Genomic DNA, 24,255 nt, shown 5'->3' with positions numbered 1-24,255 from the left:
CATCTAACTATCCAATCCCTTTTCTGAATCTTGCTAAGTTCTTGGCCTCAGCAATACCTTATGGCAATGAGTTCTATGGTCTAAATATGCATTGTTTGAAAAAAAAATCTCATATTTTTTTTTTCATTTTTGAAGTTGACACCTTTTAATTTCATTGAATGTCCCCTCATTCTTGAGTAATGAGACAGGTAGAGCAGAATCTCCCAACCTACCTTCTCTAAACTATCATTATTTTACATACTTCTATCATGCCCCCATTTATTTGTCTTCTTTCTAAGGCAGACAAGCACAGTCTTTTCAGTGTTTCTTCATATGAGAGATTTTCTATATCCATAATCAATTTCATCATCTGTCTTTTGAACCTCTCTAATTCTGAAATATTATTTTGAGATGCGTTGACCAGTACTGTTCGCACATTACAGAAGAGGCCCAACCACTGATTTATATATTATCTTTATAATAATTTCTGTATTATTCTCCACACTGTTCCTTATGCATCCTAACATCATTCATGTTTGCTTTTTTGACTAGCAAGTAGCACATTAAGCTGTCCACAGTGCCAATTTTATTACTTTGCATTTATCATCACTGTACTTTATCTGCCATTGTGTTGCCAATTCATCTAGCTTGGCTAATTCCTTCTGAAGTCGCTCAGTCATCTCTGAACTTGACTAACCTAAATAACTTTGTGTCATCTGTAACTTTTGTTACCTCACTACTCATTCCCCTTTACGGGACTCTAATAAATATATTGAAGCTTCACTGGTATGGAACCTCAGTGCACCCTGCTGTTAAACTTTTGTCATGATGAAAATTGACTATTTATTCCTACACTTTGCTTCCTGTTTTTGCCCCCTTTTTTTTTGAACCATGACAATACTTTTCCCCATGACAACTTAATTTCTTTGGCAGACTCTAATGAGGAACCTTGTCAAACACTCTCTGAAAGCTCTGATAAATTATGGCAACTGATTCTCCTTAAATATGCCATACTTTAAAGAAGTACAATAAAACTGCCTCACAATGGATATTGTATTTGTTAACCAATGAATCCGTTAAGTAATTTAAAGAGATTATTGTAATGACTTAGGTAAAAAATAAATTAAAATAATAAAACCCAAAAGACAATTAAAATAAATCTGTTTGACTGTTCTCAATAGCCCTTAGTGATACAATTATCTGAATGTGGTTCAGAATAGGTTTCTCTATGATCTGCCGTGATATTAAAGATTTGATACAGGCTTTTATTAGAGCTGTGGCTTGCCCAAGTGTCCATGTTTAAAATATCATCTTCCCCTCCTGCTATGCAGTATACCATATGCCACTAAGATGGTAGCCTCCAACCCAAAGGTAAGTCCATAGTGCTACATATACATAATGCAGTCTGTCAAGTGTTCAGGAATCTTTTGGGGGTGAAAAGCACTGTATAAAAATATATATATATATTATTATATATATATATATTATTATTATAATTATATATATATTATATATATATTATATTATATATATATATATATTCCAATTAACAGCTGTGGTCTGTGTTATCCAGGAGGTAAAAGCAGAAGGGCACAATGGTTGCTTCTGACCTTCAAAACTAAAAACACATACACAAGCCCATCTTGTCTCTTCAGTTTATTTTATTTATTTCAGGTGTTGCACATAGCCAATTCGGAAATATTGGAGGCTGATTCTATTCTAACTTATGCCCATTTTATATCAGTGTAACTCCATTGATTTCAGTGCAGTTAATCTTGATTTCTAACAGTTTATGTGAAATAAGTGCCAGACCCATTACATCCCAGACATTTCCTCCTCATTCAACAAGAATTATATTTGTATAAGATCTGAAGGCTCTTTTGGAAAACTGTGGAATATTTAAATATTATGGGATTGGCTTTCAGAGGCGCTCAGCGGCTGCAACAACAACTGACTTCAAAGGAAGCTGCACTTCTGAAAGTCAAGCCTGAAGAGTAAGTGGCACTTGCATTCAATTGCTGTATCTTTTACTGAAGATGAGTTGAAAAAGAAAAATAACTCCACAACTTTTTTTGTGCATTTTAAAGGGAAAAGGTAACTGACAAGGTCATTTTACGTCTACTCCAAATGTATTTAAGGTAGCATATTTTGTAATTGTAAACAAAATGTGAGCTTTGCACTATTTGTTTTCCCATATTTGTCCAGTACTGATGGTGAAGACAATGCTGTGTACTACTCACTAGAATTACAGATCATGATATCAGTAAATGAGAAAAAACAATATCTGTAAAAGATGCCAAGCAGGCAATCATTTGCAGTCTGTGCTGATCATTTCTTCTTCAGACTTTGAAGGGATTAAAATAAAAAGCAGACATCCAAGTAAAAATATAATATCCTCAAAGGCCAATATGTTGAAAATGTATTTTTGCTTTTAACATTATACATTGGATGCATAATTGTCTCAAAACTAGCAAGTACTGTAATAGCAAAGCAGATTTTCCAGATAAGGGATTTTTATTTATTTTATTTTGCAGCTGATAATGTACTTGTTTGCTTCAGTTGTTTTTATTACATACCCTTGACAAGGCATTGTGTCCTGATCTGTGATCCTTGACTCTTCTAGCTGTTGATATGCTGGTCCTGTAATTCCATTGAACCTACCCCGAGGTAAGGGTGGAGTCCTCCGAAAGGCATTCTTGTGTAGCATTCCACTTCTTTGTCCTGGGCTGCAGCATGAAGAGAGACTTCTGGGGACAAGAACAAGAGTACGGTAAAAATTACCAGAACCCCCAACATAAATATGTATAAAGTAAAGATTACAGAATTAATAATACATGGACTGTGGTATTATAATTTTGCTGCGGTCATTTGTGATGTCAGCAGTAGTTCTCCATGGAAATATAATGCTGTAATTCTTACTTGGCTGTTTATTCCATGTTTAAATGTCAGTCTCTCCTGGAAAAATAGAAATAAATGAAAGGTACATTGGTAATTCTCTTGTATTTGGTCAGATGTCCTTCTATTCCCCATCATTATCATCCTGGTACTTAGGGTCAGATCAACAGCTGAGGATCTGGACCTTAGGTTTTAGGCATATCTACCACAGCTTTATCAACCTGCACTGTACATTTTTAGTAACAATCAGTTGTACTTTCTTTTTTTATTGTGGTAAGGTTGCACAAAATTTGAGTAATTTTTAAATAAGTTTTACCTATTTCAGAAAAGTGCCACCTTCTGAAAATTATTTTTATATTTTAAGGGAGCTAGGAATTGTTTCCATTTACTGCAGGAATCATAAGGGATCTGGAATCCACATAAAGTTATTTTATGTTAGAGTTGAATTCAGTTGCTGCTAATGCAAAAGTAAGGAAACACACGATTAAGGCAGAATCATAACCTATTTCTATAAATAACTGGTTACAAAGGTGCATAGCATCACTGACTTGTTTGTTTTCCAGCTATTCTTCTTTTGCAGTATGTCATCTGTGCATTTCCTTTATTATCTATTAGTCTGTGGCATAATCTTAATGATAAAGCATAGAGTCAAACATAGTAAAAATCTTAAATGAATCAAACAGTACCAAAGAATCTCTATTGGTAGAAATTCCATGCTTGAATAATAAGAGTATAGCAATAGAAATGTACTACCAACCACCTGACCAGGATGGTGATGGTGATTGCGAAAGGCTCAAGGAGATTAGAGAGGCTACAAAAAACCCAATAATAATGGGGGATTTCAACTATCACCATTGTCATAAATATAAAGGGAAGGGTAATCACCTTTAAAATCCCTCCTGGCCAGAGGAAAAATCCTGTAAAGGGTTAAGAAGCTAACTCGCTGGCACCTGACCAAAATGACCAATGAGGAGACAAGATACTTTCAAAAGCTGGGAGGAGGGAGAAAAACAAAGGGTCTGTGTCTGCCTGTGTGATGCTTTTGCCGGGGACAGAACAGGAATGGAGTCTTAGAACTTAGTAAGTAATCTAGCTAGAGATGCATTAGATTATGATTTCTTTAAATGGCTGAGAAAATAGCTGTGCTGAATAGAATGAATATTCCTGTCTGTGTGTCTTTTTTGTAACTTAAAGGTTTTGCCTAGAGGGATTCTCTATGTTTTGAATCTAATTACCCTGTAAGGTATTTACCATCCTGATTTTACAGAGGTGATTCTTTTTTTACTTCTATTAAAAGTCTTCTTGTAAGAAAACTGAATGCTTTTTCATTGTTCTTAAGATCCAAAGGTTTGGGTCTGTGGTCACCTATGCAAATTGGTGAGGATTTTTACCAAACCTTCCCCAGGAAGTGGGGTGCAAGGGTTGGGAGGATTTTGGGGGGAAAGACGTGTCCAAACGATGTTTTCTCAGGAACCCAGATAAAGTTTGGTGGTGGCAGTGGAAGTCCAAGGGCAAAGGGTAAAATAGTTTGTACCTTGGGTAAATTTTAACCTAAGCTGGTAAAAGTAAGCTTAGGAGGTTTTCATGCAGGGTCCCCACATCTGTACCCTAGAGTTCAGAGTGGGGAAGGAACCTTGACAACCATATTGACTTGGTATATGTCACCTCAGGATGAGATGCAAAGATAAAATTTCTAGCATTAACAAATGCTTCTTGGAGCAGCTAGTCTTGGAAACCACGAGCAACAATAATGTAATTAAATTGAACATCCTTGTAGAGGGGGAAATACCAAAGAAACCCACCACAGTAGCATTTAACTTCAAATAGGCAAACTATACAAAAATGAGAAAGGTAATTAAATAGAAATTAAAATGAACAAAAGTGAAATGCCTGCAAGCTGCATGACATTTTTAAAAAAACATCATAACTAAATATATATCCTAAATAAATAAATAAACAAGAAGAAACAGCAGCAACAGCAGCAAGAAGACCAAAAATGCCACCATGGCTAAACAGATAAGTAAAAGAGGCAGTAAGAGGTAAAAAAGCATCCTTTAAGTACTGGAAAATTCTCCTGAGAAAAATAGAAAGGAGCAAAAACTCTGGCAAGTCAAGTGTAAACGTATAATTAGGCAGGCCAAAAAAAATTATGAAGACCAACTAATAAAAGGCACAAAAACTAACAGTATTTTTTAAAAAATACATCAGAAGCAGGAAGCCTGCAAACAATCAGTGAGGCCACTGAACAATCAATGTGATAAAGGAGCATATAAGGAAGACAAGCCCACTGCAGGGAAACTGTATGTGTTAATTGCATCAGTCTTTACTGCAGAGTATTGGAGGGAGATTCCCACACCCAATCCATTTTTTTAGGTCACACATCTAAGGAACTTTTGCAGATTGAGGTGTCATTAGAGGTGGTCTTGGAACAAATTGATAAATTAAATGGTCATAAGTCACTAAGATTAGATTGCATTCACTCAAGAGTTCTGAAGGAACATGAAATTGCAGAAGTACTGACTGTGGTACGTAACCTATCATTTCAGTTGGCCTCTCTATCAGATGTTTGGAGGATAGCTAACGTAATCCCAATTTTTAAAAAAAGCTCCAAAGACAACCTCACAATTATAGACCAGTAAACCTAATGTCAGAACCAGACCATGAATACAATATGTTGGAGAAAACTAAACATGGTTTTTGTAAAGGTAAATCATGCCTCACCAATCTATTAGAATTCTTTGAGGGAATCAACAAGCATGTGTATATGGGTGATCTAGAAGATACAGTGTACTTGGATTTTCAGAAAGTCTTTGACAACGTCCCTCAACAAAGGCTTTTAAGTAAAGGAAGCAGTCATGGAATAAGAGGGAAGGTCCTCTCATGGGTCAGTAACTGGTTAAAAGCTAGGAAACAAAGGGTAGGAATAAATGATCAATTTTCACAGTGCAGAGAATAAACAGAGTGGTCCCCCAAGGATCTGTACTGGGACCTCTGCTGTTCAACATATTCATAAATTATCTGGAAAAAGGGGTAAAAATGTGGTGGCAAAGTTTGCAGACAATAAAAAAGTTACTCAACTTAGTTAAGTCCAAAGATGTCTGCAAAAAGTTATAAAGGAATCTCACAAAAGTTGGTGACTGGGCAAGAAAATGGCACATGAAATTCAGTGTTTTTAAATGCAAAGCAATGCACATTGGAAAACATAATACCTGCTATACATGCACAGTGATGGAGTCTAAACCAGCTGTCACAACTCAAGAAAGAGATCTTGAAGTCATTGTGGATAGTTCCCTGAAAACAGCTGCTCAATGTGCAATAGCAGTCAAAAGATCTAATAGAATACTGGGAACCATTAGGAAAGGAGTAAAAAATATGTCAGGAAATATCATAATGCCACTATATAAATCCATGGTACGCCCACACCTTGAATACTGCATGCAGTCACCCATCTCAAAAAAAAAAGTATATTAGAATTGGAAACGGTACAGAGAAGGGCAACAAAAATGATTAGGGGTATGGAACAGCTTCCACAGAAGGAGAGATTAAAAAGACTGGGACTGTTCATCTTAGAAAAGAGACTAAAGGGGGATAGGATAGAGATGGAGAAAGTGCATATGAAAGTGGATATGATGTGGAGAAAGTGCCTAAGAGTGTGATTCATTCTCTTCCCATAATACAAATGTGATACTCTGCACCCCATAGTCACTATAGTGCTACAATTATGATATGGTTATAATATGACCATCTTGTACAAAGTATGCCTTGTGAGATATAATTTTAAAAGTCTTAATCTGTTGAACATTAATATCTTCTTAATTTTCTGTGCTATCATTGTATAGGAAGTTTTGCTATATATGTGCCACTGAAACATGTTGTGAGCAGCCTTTCAGGTACAATACTAAAAAGACCAAACAATGTTGAGGAGAATACAAAACACTCACAAGGATTACCCCAGGAACTGTGTACAATGGAAACCTCTCAGAGATAGCATGTACCCAATGGAGACTGTTTGACTCATGTCACAGCAAAAGATTTTTCCAGCAAGCTGGAAGAAGATATAAAAGGAGAAGTCACATCATCAGTTGGCCTTACTCCCCCTACAACACCTGAGAAACAAAGACTGAACTGGGAGAAGGGGGGTACCAGGCAAGACAGAAGAATTCCTGTCTGTGTATGCAAAAGCAGTAACCTGCTTATACTAGTTAACAGGCTGAGGCACTGCTTGATTCAAATCCTATCTAGTTTCTAAAGCACAGATTGTGTTTTTGTTTATTTCTTAGGTAATCTGCTTTGATCTGTAGGCTCACTACTTATAATCACTTAAAATCTATCTTTCTGTAGTGTGTTTTGTTAGAATTGCTTGGGGAATCTGCTCAGGAACAAAAACTGGTGCACTGTCTTCTCCACTTTGAGGGATGGGCGGACTCAGTAATAAACTTATATTGATCAGGCTTTTTACCATGGCAAGACAGTACGCTCTGGGTCCTAGGCTGTGGAGGAGCCTTCATGTGACTGCAGCTGGGTGTGTCCCTGCCTCCATAAAGGTTTGTGTGAGTGCAGGACCGGGAGCGGTCTGCAGCTTGTCAAGGCAAAACAGTGTTAGAGGCATCCCAGCCTTCTGAGACAGAGGGCTCAGTGGTACCCCAGTTCCAGGTTGTACCCATGGGGGGGAGGGCATCACAGGAAGAACCAGGGGACACCCAATGAAATTAATAGGCAGCAGGTTTAAAACAAACAGAAGGAAGTACTACTTCACACAATGCACAGTCAACCTGTGGAACCTTATTGTCAGGGAATATTGTGAAGGCCAAAATTATAACTGGTTTTGAAAAAGAATTACATAAATTCATGGAGAATACGTCCATCAATGGCTATTAGCCAAGATGGTCAGAAACACAATCCCATGTTCCAGGTGTCCCTAATCCTCTGACAGTCAGAAGCTGGGACTAGATAACAGGGCAGTTCATTCCCTCTCAAGTATCTGGCATCGGCCACGGTTGGAAGACCGAATACTGGGCTAGATGGATCATTGGTCTGACCCAGTATGGCTATTCTTGTGTTCTTATACTTTAATATAGTTTTTGTGTGTGCATATATTTGTAAGAAGGATTACCTTTGATTACATGCATAAACCCAGTCTCTTTTGCAATCCAGTCAACTGCTGATGTGTTTGTTCTTCCTTTTACAGTACTTGCATTAAAAGTGGGCTTCATTTTGTACAAAATGTGATCTTTATTTGTTGCTAGGGCCACACTTCCTTCCTAAGCAGCTCTCACCTGGACTAAGTATCTTGGACAGACTCCCCATATGCTCTACCATCAAATCAACTTTTTCTCCCTAAAATAAAACAGGTGTTGCCTCCTAAAGTCATCTGTCTTATTTTCTCTTCAAGAACTCTGTCCCCGTTCTTCACAAACATCTTATATTGTTCTCCATCCCAGACTCTACACAGCTTTAACTTTTTAATTCGAAAGATCAATAACATGTTGTGATAGTAAGGGGTTTTCAATGACCTCTTTAAATGTATTTTTCCTCAGCTGTTTAGAACTCTAGAGAAACATTTTTTTTTAAAAGAGTGTTGTGTGGATTGAAGTACTATACTTTTGATTCTAAAGACTGGGGTTTAGCTCTTGAAATTTATTCTCTGAGAAATGAGTTTTATGATCTCAGCCTCCTCCTTTGTGAAAATTTATTCACCGTACAACACCACAAAACAATCAACAATCTGTGCTTGGATTCTGACGAGGGAGTCTGAAAAGGTGCAGCTGACTGGATAATACACAGTGGACTGAAACCTCTACTTTTACTGCCTGTGGAAATCCACAAGCATATTACTTTGTCCACAAATTTGTTATTCTTTTTTTTTTAGCTCTTTGTGGAATATTTTATTCTCCAAACTGATCTCAGATATTTGAAATGGGGGCTGTCTCACTTAGTAGTGAGTGATCTCATAAGTTACACAGTATTTTTTCTCTTCTCTGATTGGGTGAGAATGCAGGATTTTCCACGCGAAGACCTACATATGAAAATTTAACATTTTGTTTCTGGGAATGTTTTCAAATGTGCATGTGAAATTTTGTTTCCTAGAACATTTTTGCCAGTAAAAGTTGATTGATCAAGTCTTTATGGGATGTACACAAAAAATGAATATGAACACAGGAAAAGCAAATTCATAAACAAATTCCATCAAATATTTGCAGAACATTATTTACATGAGCTGCCCAATTGTTGCTGTAGGTCAGGCTAGAAGTTGCAGACTTATGTGTACATCACTTGATTTCTTTAGGTACTGACAACAGTTCAGTGACAACTTGCTAACAGTCCTAAAAACAATATAATACGTTTTGCACATCCATAAAGCTTAAACTGTACTGAATTATAGGTCAAAACTCTTTTTCGTCAATAGTGCTAATGGTAAGTCTCCTAACATAGCCATGAGAAGCTTTTATTGTGTGAACACAGACAACTATGAATATACAAAAACATGTGCACAAACACATTTGCACAGAAATTGCTCACCTGGCCACTCTACGTATTCATACAATGATTTGTGAGAATTTGGCAAGACAAATTTAAATGTAAAATCTGCTAGAGAGCCAATAATAAATCAGACCTATATGTCTTTTGTCTTTCCTTCAAACAGGAGGGAATCAAACTATTTTAATATCTGGACTGAATGTATGTAGCTAGATAGAATATTCCATCTGGTCCAAAATACATCAGGAAACTTTTCTAAGACTATCTCCTGCTTTCTTTCTCCTATAAAGTGCTCTTCTCCCTAAGACAGTTCAGATTTCTTTAGGCACTGTTCCTATTTATAAAGGTTATATCATCCAATCAGAGGGGGGAAACATGCTGAGGGGACTTAGATGAACAATAACAAGACTGATTGCAAAATATTCAAAGATGCACCTAATATGTCAGTAAACAAAAACTATTAGTCAATTATGATTAATAAACAAATCCATATAAATAATGCCTGGGTTATGAACAATTCACAAGTCAGAAGGAGATACAGCCCTGATCAATGAATGTCTTAGAAGAAATAGTTCAAACATCTCTAACCTTAATGATGAATTACCAATGCATATTTGCAAGTTGTTTTGTGTGGAATTTTTCTTCAGGTTAAACAACTGAATAGAACCAAACCCTACTCAGCAGGTGGCGTATTGCCTTCTCAGTACACATGCACAGTTCCCAGAAGAGTTAAACTTGTGTGTAAGGTGGAAAATTGCACTGCATTGAATTTACAATAATTCTGGGAACCATCTTGCTCTTTTTTGTTTTAGTTTATTACCAAACAAAACTGATTATACATCTCATGATGGATGAGCACATTCAGAAGTACCTTTGTTTACTGAAACATGGAAAGCATTAACAGGAGGGACACAATTTAAGTAAGAAAACTTGAGATAAAAATCAAAGGTTACTTTATTGCAATAGGCAGTTAAGCACCTCGAAAGTGATTCAGGCATAAAGTGCCAACTATTCATCTGGTATATACTGGCTCAGAAGCAGCAACATTAATCTGACTGCAGAGATCCATAGGAAGGCATTAGAACTTCCACCATCCTGATTTTTTCAGCAGATCACCTGATTACAGCTGTGCAGAAAAGAATCACAACTGGTGTAATGGATCCTAAAGTGCTTCATAAACTGATAGAAAATCTGGAAGACAGGGATACTTCATACACTTCCAGGATTGAATTCAGACACTGTTTAACAGAACAAGACAAGTTTCCCTCTGCATTTTTTTTTCCTGAGTGGAAACACTAGGTGTACAGACACACAATCTGGCTCTAGTTCTTCTGATTCCCCTAATATACGATCATGACTGTCCCTCCTTTTGTCCCTGTACATCCCAGGAATCCCATCTCTTCACTCTCTTTGTCACATCACAAACAAAATGTAGCTGCACAAACAACATTTTGTTCTTAAATGTGTGTGAGTGTGTAAAGAGAAGGGTGTCCTGGTTTACTGTCCTCATTTCTTTCCTCCCCTCTTTCTCGCCTTCCATCTCTCAGTAATACTTTGCTCTCCTTCACTTCATTTCCCTTTTTTTTGACTGTTGTTTAGTCAGCTTATTAATATTCTGTGCCATTTTCTTCTGTCTCCTCAGCCCCATTTCCCATTCCCCTTTTTAACAGTATCATTGCCATGCTTCCCTTTCCCTCAGTCCTTCTCCTTGGCCCCCATTTCCTTTTTTCCTCCTCTGCATCCCTTAGCCTCAATATCTTTTTCTTTTCTCCTGATCCCCCATTTTCTCTCTCTGACCCACAGGATCTACTTTCATTTCCTGGGTCTACCAGAGCTCGTTACTTGTCTTTGCATACTGCTGGTCTTCTCTCACCTTTCCTCCACCTCATATTTTCCTTCCCCTGCTCTAGTTTCCCCAACAACTTTTCCCTCCACTTCCAGCCTTTATTCTTTTCCTTCTAGCCCCCTTTCTCTACTCCCTATGCCCTAGGTAGTAGCTCTGAGTGAGGTAGGTAAGAGAAGGATGAATCTTCTGCTCCAACACTCCTGATGAAGTCAGAGACCAGTTACTTATGCTCTTTGATATGAGGGCTGCCTTCTCTGCTTGGTTTCTTTGGCCTTCCATGGGTAAGACCCAGAGCGGCAGCTCAACAGGAGAGTACTACAGGACAGAGCAGAGTTACTGCCTGTAAGAGGTTTGCGAAACTCTTTAGTGCCAAACCTGCAAGAACTGCACAGACAGAAGCCTGAAATGGAGCCCACTGCATTTAGAAGCCTTTGTTTGCTCTTGTTTGGGAATTTGCAAAAAGAAAAGTAAATTTTTGGTCACTGAACATTAGTCTTTTATTGAAAACATGTTTTTTATTCCTGAACCTGAAAAAGAAATATTTTTGTTTTTTCAGTTTTCATTTTTTCCCCTTTCCCCATGACAAAATAGAAAAAAGAAAGTGGGGAAAGAGAAAAAACAAAAAACAGAGAGAGGAGCAAATGGGACAAGACAACAAAACCCTGAAAATTCTCTCTAAAAACTTCTGTGAACAATTTCAAATAAACAAAAAATGCTCATTTTAAAACAATCAGAATAAAAATTTTTTTTTGATTTTTTGGGTTTTTTTTTTTTTTTTTTTGCAAAAACTGCTTATCACTTTTGACCAGTTCAAAATAAAACTTTAACAATTGCTGTTTGGCAAGTAACTGGCTTTTCTACAATATAAAAACAATATTTCCTACACCACTAAAGGGATAGGGAATGTTAATTAGGAAAAAAAGGTAAAGATTTAAAGTTGCAAAAATGAGAAGCCCACACAGTTGTAAGCCTGATATGTCTATTTTCAGAAGACAAGTTGCAAAAATTGTATATTTTCACATAATTTGCTGGATGGTGCTATGCACATTTATTTATTTTACATAGTTGATAGCTCAGTAGTATTGCTACAGGATGTATATACTATGTTGTGTACTGACAAAAACATACATATTCTGCTGTTTAAGACTGAAATGTATGTTTCTTGCCCTGTTGGCAGCAGGAGCAAACATATACCCCAATGACAGTTAGTTGCCAGACATTGTCTCCTGATGTATCTTAAGAGCCAGCCAAATTTTTAGCCTTAGTACGTTTAGACAATCTGCTGCTAACATTTATTCTGATCAATGGGATGCACTTTAGATCAGTTTTCAGTATTTTAATAATTAAGGATCTGCTATATCTGCTAACATGAGTGTCTGTCAGAATAAATATTGTGTGATGATGTAATATTGTACAACAAGACCTTTGTCAGACTGTTTATGAATGATGACACAGAGTGAATCAGCCTCCAGACTAGTCTGTGCTATACACGGTTCCCCCAAAGAAGAGACTTGGATAAATCTTCATCCAGGCATAGAGCAGATTAAGTACATATAATATGAGCTGTGATCTGATTTCCCTTTGATTCACATTGAAAACATATTCCAGTCTGTTGGTAAACATGAAAATTTAAAACTCTTGGTTCTGCATTTGTATGTCTTGCTAGTTCTAATTCAGAGACAGATTGGGTTTTGTATATATTGAAATGGGCTTGCCACAAAAATCAAATAATAACAACACTCTTTATAATATTTGCCACTAAGAGAATATTAACAGCATCCTTGGGACCTGAACAAAATTGTGAATGTTATGAAAAGAACAGTGTGATTATAATGACATTTAGTATATCACGGAGCCATGGTATACAAAAATCAGATACATTACTATAACAAAAAGCTCATGTGTATTTAGCAGGGTTTTTTTCTTTCTTTACAATATTTGTAGTGAGGTAAATTTTAAGCATCTGAACACTTTTTCCTCCTGTGTTTTTGCTAGAGCAGAGGTTCTCAGTCAGGAGTATGTATAGCCCCGGTGGTACGCAGAGGTCTTCCAGGGGGTAGGTACATCAGTTCATCTAACTATTTTCCTAGTTTTACCACAGGCTACATAAAAAGCACTAGCGAAGTCAGTACAAACTAAAATTGCATATGGACAATGACTTGTTTATACTGCTCTACATGCTATACACTGAAATGTAAGTACAATATTTATTTTCCAATTGATTTATTTTATAATTATATGGTAAAAATGAGAAAGTAAGCAAGTTTTCAGTAATAGTGTGCTGTGACACTTTTGTATTTTTACGTTTGGTTTTGTAAGCAAGTAGTTTTCAAGTGAGATGAAACTTGGGGGTACACAAGCCAAATCAGACTCCTGAAAGAGGTACAGTAGTCTGGAAAGGTTGAGGAGCCACTGTGCTAGAGGTAGTATCTGGGCACCAGAAGAATTTCAGGACTGTGTCTAATCTAAGCATGGGTGATGAAGTTTTCCCCTAGCATTTATTTCTTGAACTGTTATGTCTAACATCATGAGCCAGATTCTCAATCTGAGTGATGGAAAGGGAATGCAATCTGGCCACTTTTCCAGAACTGGCCATGCATTTTTCTCATCCTCTTGCATATGTTGCAGTTCCTTTACAGCACCCAACCTATATCCAAGAGGTCCAGCTGTCTAGCCCTGGGACTCATATGCTATTTGAATATGATAATTAAGATTTGGCTCATGACCCATACACTACACACATGCACAACCCCCTAGAGGCTAAAGGTATCAGATAAGTGACTTGCCATCCTAGTTTCGGCTGGTCAGGCATATGAAATGTTTACTGAACCTACAAAGAAAGAGCTTACTTTTTCCAGAATTTTTTTCCAGCTCTAATAAGAATAAATAAATAAAAATGCCAGAACACAGGCAAGTTTAGACATTAAAGTAGGGTACTATTTTGCCATCTTCATAGGAAAATATAATTACTTTACGGTGGATTTCTGACTTCCTAATTTGCATTTAGCAGTAGTATACTCTTCAGTAAATACCAATTAAATCAATGAATTGAAATCACTAGGATTAATTGCAGAGCAAACTGCTGCTCAACAAGAGTAAGTGGATCAGACTCTAGACTCATGAGTTGCAAAGTGGTCATTTGTTCCATCTATATAGATCTTGAGCTTCCATCTATATAGATCTTGCTCTAGATCTTGAGCAACAGTAGTTGTTGTTGAAGAGTGTGGAGAAGCGCATAGGCAGGCCCAGAGAAGCTGCTGTAAATTAGGCTGCTCTAATTTACTCTGGGGGGCATTTCAACACCAGAGCAGCCTAAAGTCCCGAGAGCACATAGTTGGGGTAAACCCACCTTTGGTCCATCTCCCCTTGGGCTGCACCTCCTGGAGTAAAATCTTGGCTTTCATCTACCAGCAGCTGGTATGTAAAGTTCATCATATGCTTAAGTGATCTGCTAACTTGAGTTCTACGTCACTGCTCAGTTTGGCCCAGGGACCTCAACTGCTTGACACAAGTAATATTTTAGGGCAACATTTAGCACTAATAATTCAAATTACTTTCCTAAATTGGTCACATGTACAATATAGAAACAAAAGTTAATTATAACTAGTTTGAAATCTGTAACATAAGCCTTATAAAGAAAGGGCCCAAACTAAAAAAAAAAAAAAAAAAGACAGATGACTAATCAATCAGTGGTGCAGTACTTGTAAACCAGTGACACAGAGTAACTTATGAAGCAGTTGCATGATGCATAAATCAATGATAGGCTTATAAATCACTGACAGTTTGAAGTCTATTGCATGTTTTATACAACAAAGGCTTGATATATTAAATTGCAAATTATAAAATTACGAAAGAAATTATTTATAAATCAAGGCAAGCTCATCAATCAGTGCAAACGCATCTTTGACGCAAGTAATATTAATATAATTTATTGCTGGCACCCTATAAATAAGGCACTTGATCCTGTTTTTCTTTCAGCAAAGAAGGCAGCATTAGCAGTGCAGAATATTGGACTGGATACTCTATTGTCAAATTTATAGGAATTCTTCTACTCTAGAAGAGTTTAACTAAATGTGGCTTATATAGTGACTTCCTTGTAGAAGAAAAATGAATGTATTTGGAAGTTCTTATTAGATTTTTATTTTAAACAGCATTTGTATATTAGGGTAATCTTTGGGAGGTTTAAAAATATTTGGGGCTTTTATTATTTCATGATATGTTATGTAATTAAGATTCAGGAGACATTTCCCAATGAAACTTTATAACATGATTTTGTACATAGAGAGAGAGAGATCATAAATATGGACATTCCTTTCATTTGAAATATTTTCCTTTTAAAGGGTTATAACATATCTTTTCCATTTAACTAAAATATTAAAAACTTTTAATGGAAAATGTTCTAGGCACCAAATTTAGTAGTCCATCTCTATTCAGCAAAGCACTTGGAGAATGTGCATAAACACTTTGTGAAACTGGGGCTCTAGTGAGTGAATTTTACATGAGAGTTGGCATTTTTTGCCAAGTTAAAAGGCTTAACTAAGGCAAATGTAATGGTACTCAATGGTACCTTATTGGCTGAACACTGTACTTTGATTGATTTTCTTAGCCTTCCAATCTATTAAAATATAAAAAGGAGAAACTGTGGCTGATCTAAGTGGCTAGAATGAAATGTCCTTTTGGGATTCAAACAAATAATAGAACAGTTACAGTAAAGTAGGGCAAAGGAAGACTTAATTAAGTATAATAGTCTTAAGGAATAGACCTTATTCATTATCATTATGTTTTTCTCCCTAGACTTGCATGATGGACATCATTCTGACCTCATTTTTTCTGCCATTGTTTTTGAGATCTTTAGTTGTTCCCCTTATCAAATCATCCATATTCTTTGTGCAAGAGGTTATCACCACAACTTCAGTGATGCTAAATAAAGCTGTTTACACAGGTATGAATTTGACCCCTAATATCTCAACCCATCATACACACTTGTCATATGAAAACCCAGAACTTAAAAAAAAATTGATCTAAAATGGCATCACTTTCGATGTTAAAAATTGACTCCTCCCACACACCCCAACTCTTGGAAGCATTATGTATCCAAACTTTAAAAATGTTAGTCTTCAAAAGCACTGCTGGCTGTTACGACTCATGAATATACACCAAAACCAATCATTTTTCATTTAGAGTATTATTTGTTTAAAGAAACATTGAGAAAGGTTGAAAGTTTGCAACAGAGCCTGCCTAGGGGAGCATGAGTCATTAACTTCATGAACTAAGATAGGGCAGGAGAGGAAGAATCTTGTTTTTCAATGGTTTCTCAGAATACAATTGTTTAATTCACTAGTCTCTGTCTGCAGCTTTGATAGTGTCTCTTAATAGTTCCTCCAGGCTCTTTACAGAGGGTAGATATAGTCTGTGAGCATCTTTAATGCCTTTTTATTTCTAAAGCTAAGGAAACGCTTGGTCATCCGCTTAATGATTGGATCAGGTCTCTGTTAGTACATACTGTCTTGAGTGTCTCCCCATCACAAAGAACAATAATCTTGTATATGTATCACTAAACCAGTGACATCTCTGCCTGCCAATTTTCTGGTCTGAGATCCATTTCCTTACCTATGTTGCTTGATAGGCTGGCTTCCTCTGTCAGGAGACAAGGCTTCAGGGAAAGATTGAGTGCCTGAAAAACTAGACTCCATAACTTTTCCCACCACAGGCCCAGGATGCCTGTCTGTCTTTGAATACTGTGGTACAGAGAATAAAAAGCAATTAATACATTAAAAGCAGAATACATTATGCATGTTATCAATATCTGAGATGAAAAAGGAGGAGGATGGGTGGTTTTTTTAAAGTAAAAATGTCACTGGGAGAAAAAGAGTGAATTAAATAACCCGTGCATATTGGAAAGCACAAATACAGTGCTCACTGTTAAAATATTGACATTTACCATTTGAAAGTATTTAGTGTTATTGCAGTATCATACAGGTACCTCTACCCTTAGTATTAGGGAATGCTATAATATTGAATCCTTTAGTCACATGCCTGATTTTAGAACTGCCCCTGCAAGATGGTCTATCTCAGAAGATCCTTAGGACCTGGCAGGGCTGTGTCTCCTTTCATTAACAGATGGAACCAGCAAACCCAAAAGAAAAAAACACACTTGGATTGAAATAAATAAGAAATGGTGGATCCAAACATCCTTTGGGGAAAGTCTACATCCCGATTTGCAATTTGTGACTCAGGCCTATCTGGGGTCTACATTTACAGTCTGAAAGCAATTGGCATTCCAGTGGTACTATGGGTATGGTGTTCTCTATTTGAGTACTGATCCTCATAGGAACCTCTAGAGTCTATAAATTTGGAAATGGAAATGAAACAAGAACAGACTTTCTTCTAATTACATACTTGGTCTTGCTTTGAATATACAGTGAGCGCTTCTCTGATCTGGCTCCAAGTGGAACCAGAAAGTGCAGAGATATGTAAATATTAACAAATGAATAACAGAACATTTAAAAACTCAAAATAAATTCCATTTCAGTATGATGTCAGGGATGGATGAATGTGCAGTCTGATTCTTATTTTATCAAACCAGTTTGCTCATCCATAATGTTCATTGGGTAATATCCCAGAGATATGAGAAATGGATCTGCCTTTTCATGTAGATTTTAAAAAGTAGTGCAGTTGGCAGCTTTCTTAGGCTACCTGACAATTACCTAAAGTTAGCCTGGTTGGCCCTATGTTTTCCAGATTTGGGTTGCTCTATATCACCAATATTTCCATTTCTTTTGCAATAAACAAAATATTGTGCAAGATAGGACATGATACAAGTTAACTCAAGGATGCCTAAATCACTTACGCTCCCTAGAAAGTCACAGCTGATATTATTAAACAACCGTTATAGTAAAAAGGGTAACAGTGATTCAATATAAACTGTCCATGGTGAAGAACTGGTACAATTTCTGTCACAATGCATCTCTTTGTCATAGTTATTTTGTAGCCTAATAGAAAAGGCCCAACATTTAGTGCACATAAAAACTAAAATATCCCCTTTCTTAGGTTTAATCATACATACTACCATCTTCAACAAAATCAGAAATGGATGACAGAAACCTGAGATCTAGTCAATTTAAAAAATGAGTTAAATATAGTTTTAGTTATTACATCCACCCTTGATTCACCTGGCCATTTTCTGTGGCTAAACAAACACATGTTCCCCCTGTGTTTTTCCTCTCCCTGCTTGCTGTGTGAAACATCCACACAAAACAACAGGTTTCAGAGTAGCAGACATGTTAGTCTGTATCCGCAAAAACAACAGGAGTACTTGTGGCACTTTAGAGACTAACAGATTTATTTGAGCATAAGCTTTCGTGGGCTACAGCACGCTTCATCGGATGCATAGACTGGAACATATAATAAGTCAGTATATATATACATACTGAGAACATGAAAAGATGGAGTAAGAGGCTAATTAATTAAGATGAGCCATTATCAGCAAGAGAAAATTCTCCTGCTGATAATAGCTCATCTTAATTAATTAGCCTCTTACTCCACCTTTTCAATTCTCTGTGTGTATATATATATCTTCTTACTATATGTTCCATTCTATGCATTCCGATGAAGTGGGCTGTAGCCCACGAAAGCTTATTCTCAAAAAAATTTGTTAGTCTCTAAGGTGCCACAAGTACTCCTGTTCTTTCTACAAACAACAGGGTAAAATGACTAAGGTTGGGGGAGATATGACAATGAAACTGAATATATGCAAAGTGCTGTCAAATGCACAAAGTAAATACACTGGTAAAATAGAGTAAATGTATTATGTTCTTATCTCTTTCAGTCATAGGGAGCTTAGTTATCATTGGTAACAACATTTTCAGACAGAAGTATGATTTTTAAGGTGCCAGCTTTCCCAAAGGTTTCAAACTTTAATGGTTTCTCTGCCAGACACAGAAAGGAAACTGCCTTTGATTTTTGACCTGAATAAATCAATTTGATCTACAAAAAGAATGAAGTGTTAATTCGAGAAAATTATTCCTGTCCCTTCTTGTATTTTACATGAGATTAAATTGAAGATCCAAATGGCCTGTAAGATCATGAGTCTGAAGTGAACCATAAATGATAGTTAGGGCTCAGTCCTGCCCTCTGGACTGGTGTGAAAAATTGCTGTGGATTGGGGCAGAAGAGGGCACAATTCATCTGTTCTCCCCACACATGAAGAGAAGCACGATCCCTTCAAAGTGCCCTAGAAGGTTGGATAAAATACCAGCCCATTTAGCAAATTCCTCAACAGGCACTCTCTGCAGGTTAGTGGGGTTTTTTGTTGGTGTTCTTCAGCTGACAGATTTATTTCTTCATTATTAAATTTACAGCTTGCCCATAATCATGACGCTAATTCACCCAGAAAATAATAAAAGACTCATGTGGCCTGATTCCACATTCCTTGAAGTCAAGAGCAAAACTCACAAGGACTCCAGTTGTGATGGGTCAGATAACAGTTTATAAGCACTTTTCACAAGCCTCTAAACAGTTTTGTGCAATTACAATGGTTGCCTTTGAAGCTAAGAATCAGGTTTACATTTTTTTTTGTCTTGAGAATTTTAATATCATCTTGTCTGTAGGAATTTGTTTGTATTCATGTCCCTTGTCACATATTTATGTATATTTATACTCACTGCTGTATTTATTGCTCCTTAAGATTGACCATACTTTCCATGTCCCTTCTCTTTCCATTTCCCAGATACCATTCCTATACACACTTTTTTCACAAGTGATTTTCACAAGTGCTGAGCAACCACAGCTTCCTCTGGCTGCAATGAGTTGTGGATGCTCAATAAACCTGAACAATTAAGCTAGTCGCCCAGTTTGGTAGAGTTATTTGAGGCAGGCTCTTCGGGTAGATTTAAAACACAGCTGAAGATTTATTTATGCTATTTATTTTTAGGTTTTTACTGTCTCTTGGTTGACTATTTGTGCTTCTTGTTTGAGCAGTTTTCTGAAAAGTCCTTTGATACATGTGGCTAGATAAATTAATGAATAATGGTAGAGTTTAAAAATAAACCTTTGTGCAAATTTTCAATTACTCACAGTTTCATGGTGAAAATAAACTGTTATAGGCAATTACCCATCCTTTCAGCTCCTCATGAGTAATATTCCACCCCTTTCCTAGATATGCTATTAAAATCTGAGGACGCAGCATGGTCTAATATGCAGAATACTGGCCTCGGAGTCGGGAAATCTTAATTCTATTCATGGCTTTGCCACCTCACTTGTGTGACTTTGAGCAAATCATTTAATCTCTCTGTGCCTGGATTTCACCAATTGTAAGATTAGGATAATGGTACCAGCCTTTGTAAAGTGCTTTGAGATCTCTGGATGACAAGTGCTATACAACTGCTGAGCATTATTATTATTATGGGGTTACACAAAAAGCAAGGAGCTGCTTTCTGACTACACCATTCAAAGGACGGTGAAATGAGGGTCAGCTTCACCACTTGCAGAAACAGGGAGTACAATTTGCAACCATCTACTCCTGTGGGGCAACAATGCCAGAAAGGGAGGGCAGGGGGAAGACAGCTACAAACCCACCTGAAACCAGTGGGTACATGCTCAGCACAGCAGCTGCCCATGCTGTGATGGCTATACTTTACTTTATACTTATGCTAGTTCTCATCAAGCTACTGTGAGGGTACATAAACAGGGGAATCACACCCCTAGCTTGTAGTGTAGACGTAGTCTTACAGTGTGAGTCAAAGAGCATCAGTTGACCCTATGATTTTACTTCTTTAACTAGATAGGTTGGTGCAAACTGCTTCCATGGGATGTTCCAAAGTCAGAAACCTAGTTTCTTCTCAGGAACCCCCTTGAATAGCCCCACATTTAGAACTACCCACTATAAGAGTAGGAATTTCTAACTCGCTTACAGTCTCTCTCTCATTACTGCTGGTCTAGTGTGGTCAATATTTAACTGCCAGTATTCCCATGACAGTTCGTTTAAATCAGATGTGTCTATTTTGACAGCTCTGCCAAAACTACAGTGTATGTCCCAAACACTCAGGGGGTTAAATGGAAGTGGAAAATTTGCTGTTGAACTTTCTGACGGTTCTGATCATCTCATAGGCCAAAACATATTTCGTTTCCCTTCCCCCAACAAATTAAAAAAGACATTTTTTAAAAGACATTTAAATGTCACTATCTTGCTGTGCAACACATTACTCTGTATTTCTACAGAATAGTCCAATAAATAATTTATTACACTCTCCAGCAAAAAGTGACAAGACTGAGAAAAGGCATTTTTATCCCTGATAGTGAGGAATTGAGAATGATAGGAAGGTTTGGAACCAGTGACCACAAGTACTTGAACCAAGCATGGTGAAGAATGTGACCACAAAATGCAGCAAAACAAGAGTACTGGACATCAGGAAAGAAGGTGATGGGGAATTAAGAGATCTACTGAGTAAGGTGCAGTAGCAGGAAGTTTTAAAATCCACAGGTGTTAAAAGAGGCCAGGAATTCCTAAAAGGCATTTTAATTAGGTTGACAACCCACAGTTTCTCTGATCAAGGTGAATGCAAGAATTTGGCCAGTTTGCTTCACAAAGGGCTACTCAAAATTATGAGAGTTAAAGGAAATCTCTGAGTATAAAAAGTCTTGCAGGGTACGTAGACACAGACAACAAAAAGCTTTTTCTTCTGAGGATAAGAAAGGTGGAGCATTCTCTTTGCATGTCTCCACCTGTCTCTGTCACTTGCCTGGGCAAGGGTGGAATAGCAGGTGAGCATCTGTACTCCTTAAAATCTAGGGACCCCTAATGTGGCCACATAAAGTGCAGAGGGCTCCCCAAAGTAGCTGCATTAAGAACAGACACAATCTGGCCCTTTATGAGTGAATGTTAAGGGTTAGGGGAGGGGGGGGAGAATAAGGTGATTTTACAACTATATCATGGGAAAAGTAGTAGTACTAGACAAGCAGTAGGATGGAATTTAAATCAATGACGACTCAATAATAACGGCACTACTGCTTTCTTTAAATATGTCTTTAACAAAAAAAATCACAAAAGAAGTTTGAATGACTAGTAAGGAAGTAAAAATAACTATTGATAAATAACAAGTCAAATATTACAACACTTATAAAATATATATAGATACACAAACTGATCCAGGTTCAAGACACCCAGGAATTAGCTGACTGTATTGTTGGAGGTTATTTTTGAAAAGTGACAGACAAATGGGAACGAAACAGGAAATAATAAATGTAGTAACACTGTTCAAACAAGAAAATTAGAGTAATCCTGGCCATTACTATCATATAAATCCAGACTATATCCCTAACAAAATAATAAAAGCAGTGTTAAGAGGAGAAAGCTCAACAAACACCTGGGGGGTAATAGAATCGAAAGCCATAAGTAGCAGGAGTTTATAAATAATAATTCTTCCCTAACAAACAAGATGCTGATTTGTTTGATAGAATTACAGAATTCGTCGATGATGTTTAGTCTATGGGGGAGGAAAGGGGCAGACTTGCATAAAGAAAAAATGCATGTAATCTACTGGTAAATGGAGCTCTCCAAGTGTATTGCAGCTGCAAATCCACACTTATTCTCCCTTCTCCAGAGACATTATTGGAACATTTTCATTAAGCATTAAGAAACTGAGAAGTATAGGGTGGGGTAACTTCTGGAACATATGGATCGCAGGGTGACTTGAGCCCCCCTCCCAACAGATTTAATACCAAATGTTCTGTAGCTCACATGCCTGGCACATGACTCCTACAATGTGGATCTGCCCAGGCAATACAACTCCACATATTGCTAGGTAGCCTTCCGTTCCTAGCTGTGGATATTCTCCTGAAGGGACACACAAAAATAAAGGATGTGAACAATCTGAATTCTAATGTTTCTACATTTCATACTATCAGCAATCCCTGTTGCTTTCTGAATATCATGTTGCTTAACTTGAGCATCTATTTCACATCTCATTAAATGACTGTAAAAGCAACCCTTCCATATGAATGTTTAATGAATTTAGGGGAACATCCCACACCGCAATTTGAAACACGAATTCCAACTAGATAACATTTAGTTCAGGATGCAGCAAGAAACTGCATTACAAATGGAAAGTATTTTGAAAGCAAACATCCAGAGTTTTTAACCTTCTTTGTGATTTTCATAATCAAGTTGTTGTAAAGAAATCTTTAATTGGCACGGAGGTGGGCTACCAGAAGGATTGAGATTTATTAATCCATATTTTCCTGCAACAGCTGCAAATATGATGAGTTAGGCTAGAGTGAAATGCAAGTTTGTAATCCATTTGAATGCTTGGTTCAAAATGAAATAGAGGGTCTACCTACAATAGTAATTTTTTTTACATTAACATAGTACCTCTCATTAACAGAAACCCAAAGTGCCTTTCTAAGTATAAACAATACAACCCTGATTTACCAATCTCCAATTTTAAAAAGGGGGGTTGGCACCCCTGCACTGTAATTGGTCAAGCTCCTTTAAAGCCAGCCTCTTTGCAAAGTCAGCTGAGTACCACTAATTGTGTTCTGGACACCCAGAGTGCAACCTCTTCCAAAGGGGAGAGCGAGGATAGGATGTCTGGAAGAATCTGTGCATTGGGTTCACTTTACCCACGAATGAAATGTACCAACCTCTAGATTAGCAGGCGGCAGATGTTTAACAGTGGCCTGAAATACCACAGCCATTTGACTTTATTAAACTCATAATTCTTGCACAAACAGTGTCTACCTTACCCATTTCACAACTATTACAGAGAACAGGAGGGAAAATAATCTGGGTGTAAACTTTGGAGTCACCAGACCCAGTTTAGAGAAGGAGGAGTTAAGTCTGGGAACATTTGCTGGGAAGGAAGAGAGGAAGAGCTTGTGAGGTAGGAAAGAGGGAGGTAGATTTTTGGGATCCACTCAAAGAGGTAGGCAAGGAAAAGACTTCAAAGATTTATAGAAGCACACTTTTGGGGGACATGTGAAAATCAAATATCTAAGCCTTTTGAGGTTGCCCCATTGTCAGTTAGCAGGGTTCAGTAGTTGCTAAATATCCCCAATGAACA

At 37.2% G+C, this 24,255-nt stretch overlaps 1 protein-coding gene across 4 annotated transcripts in view; it reads right to left on the bottom strand.

Moving 5' to 3' along the window:
- Window positions 1–24,255, bottom strand: part of NRG3 (neuregulin 3) — an 877,122-nt gene that overhangs the window by 9,567 nt on the left and 843,300 nt on the right. For all 4 annotated transcript variants that reach the window (XM_074958727.1, XM_074958725.1, XM_074958726.1 and 1 more), the window contains exons 7-8: window positions 16,808–16,935; window positions 2,556–2,726 (exon numbers count right to left, since the gene is read on the bottom strand). In XM_074958727.1, coding sequence (XP_074814828.1) covers window positions 2,556–2,726; window positions 16,808–16,935 — 299 coding nt within the window. The remainder of the gene's footprint in view (window positions 1–2,555; window positions 2,727–16,807; window positions 16,936–24,255) is intronic.

Source organism: Natator depressus, chromosome 7 (genome assembly GCF_965152275.1).
Source record: "Natator depressus isolate rNatDep1 chromosome 7, rNatDep2.hap1, whole genome shotgun sequence".
NCBI classification, from domain to species: domain Eukaryota; kingdom Metazoa; phylum Chordata; order Testudines; family Cheloniidae; genus Natator; species Natator depressus.
The sequence above is the reverse complement of the archived record's forward strand: the minus strand, read 5'-3'. Positions and strand labels throughout refer to the sequence as shown.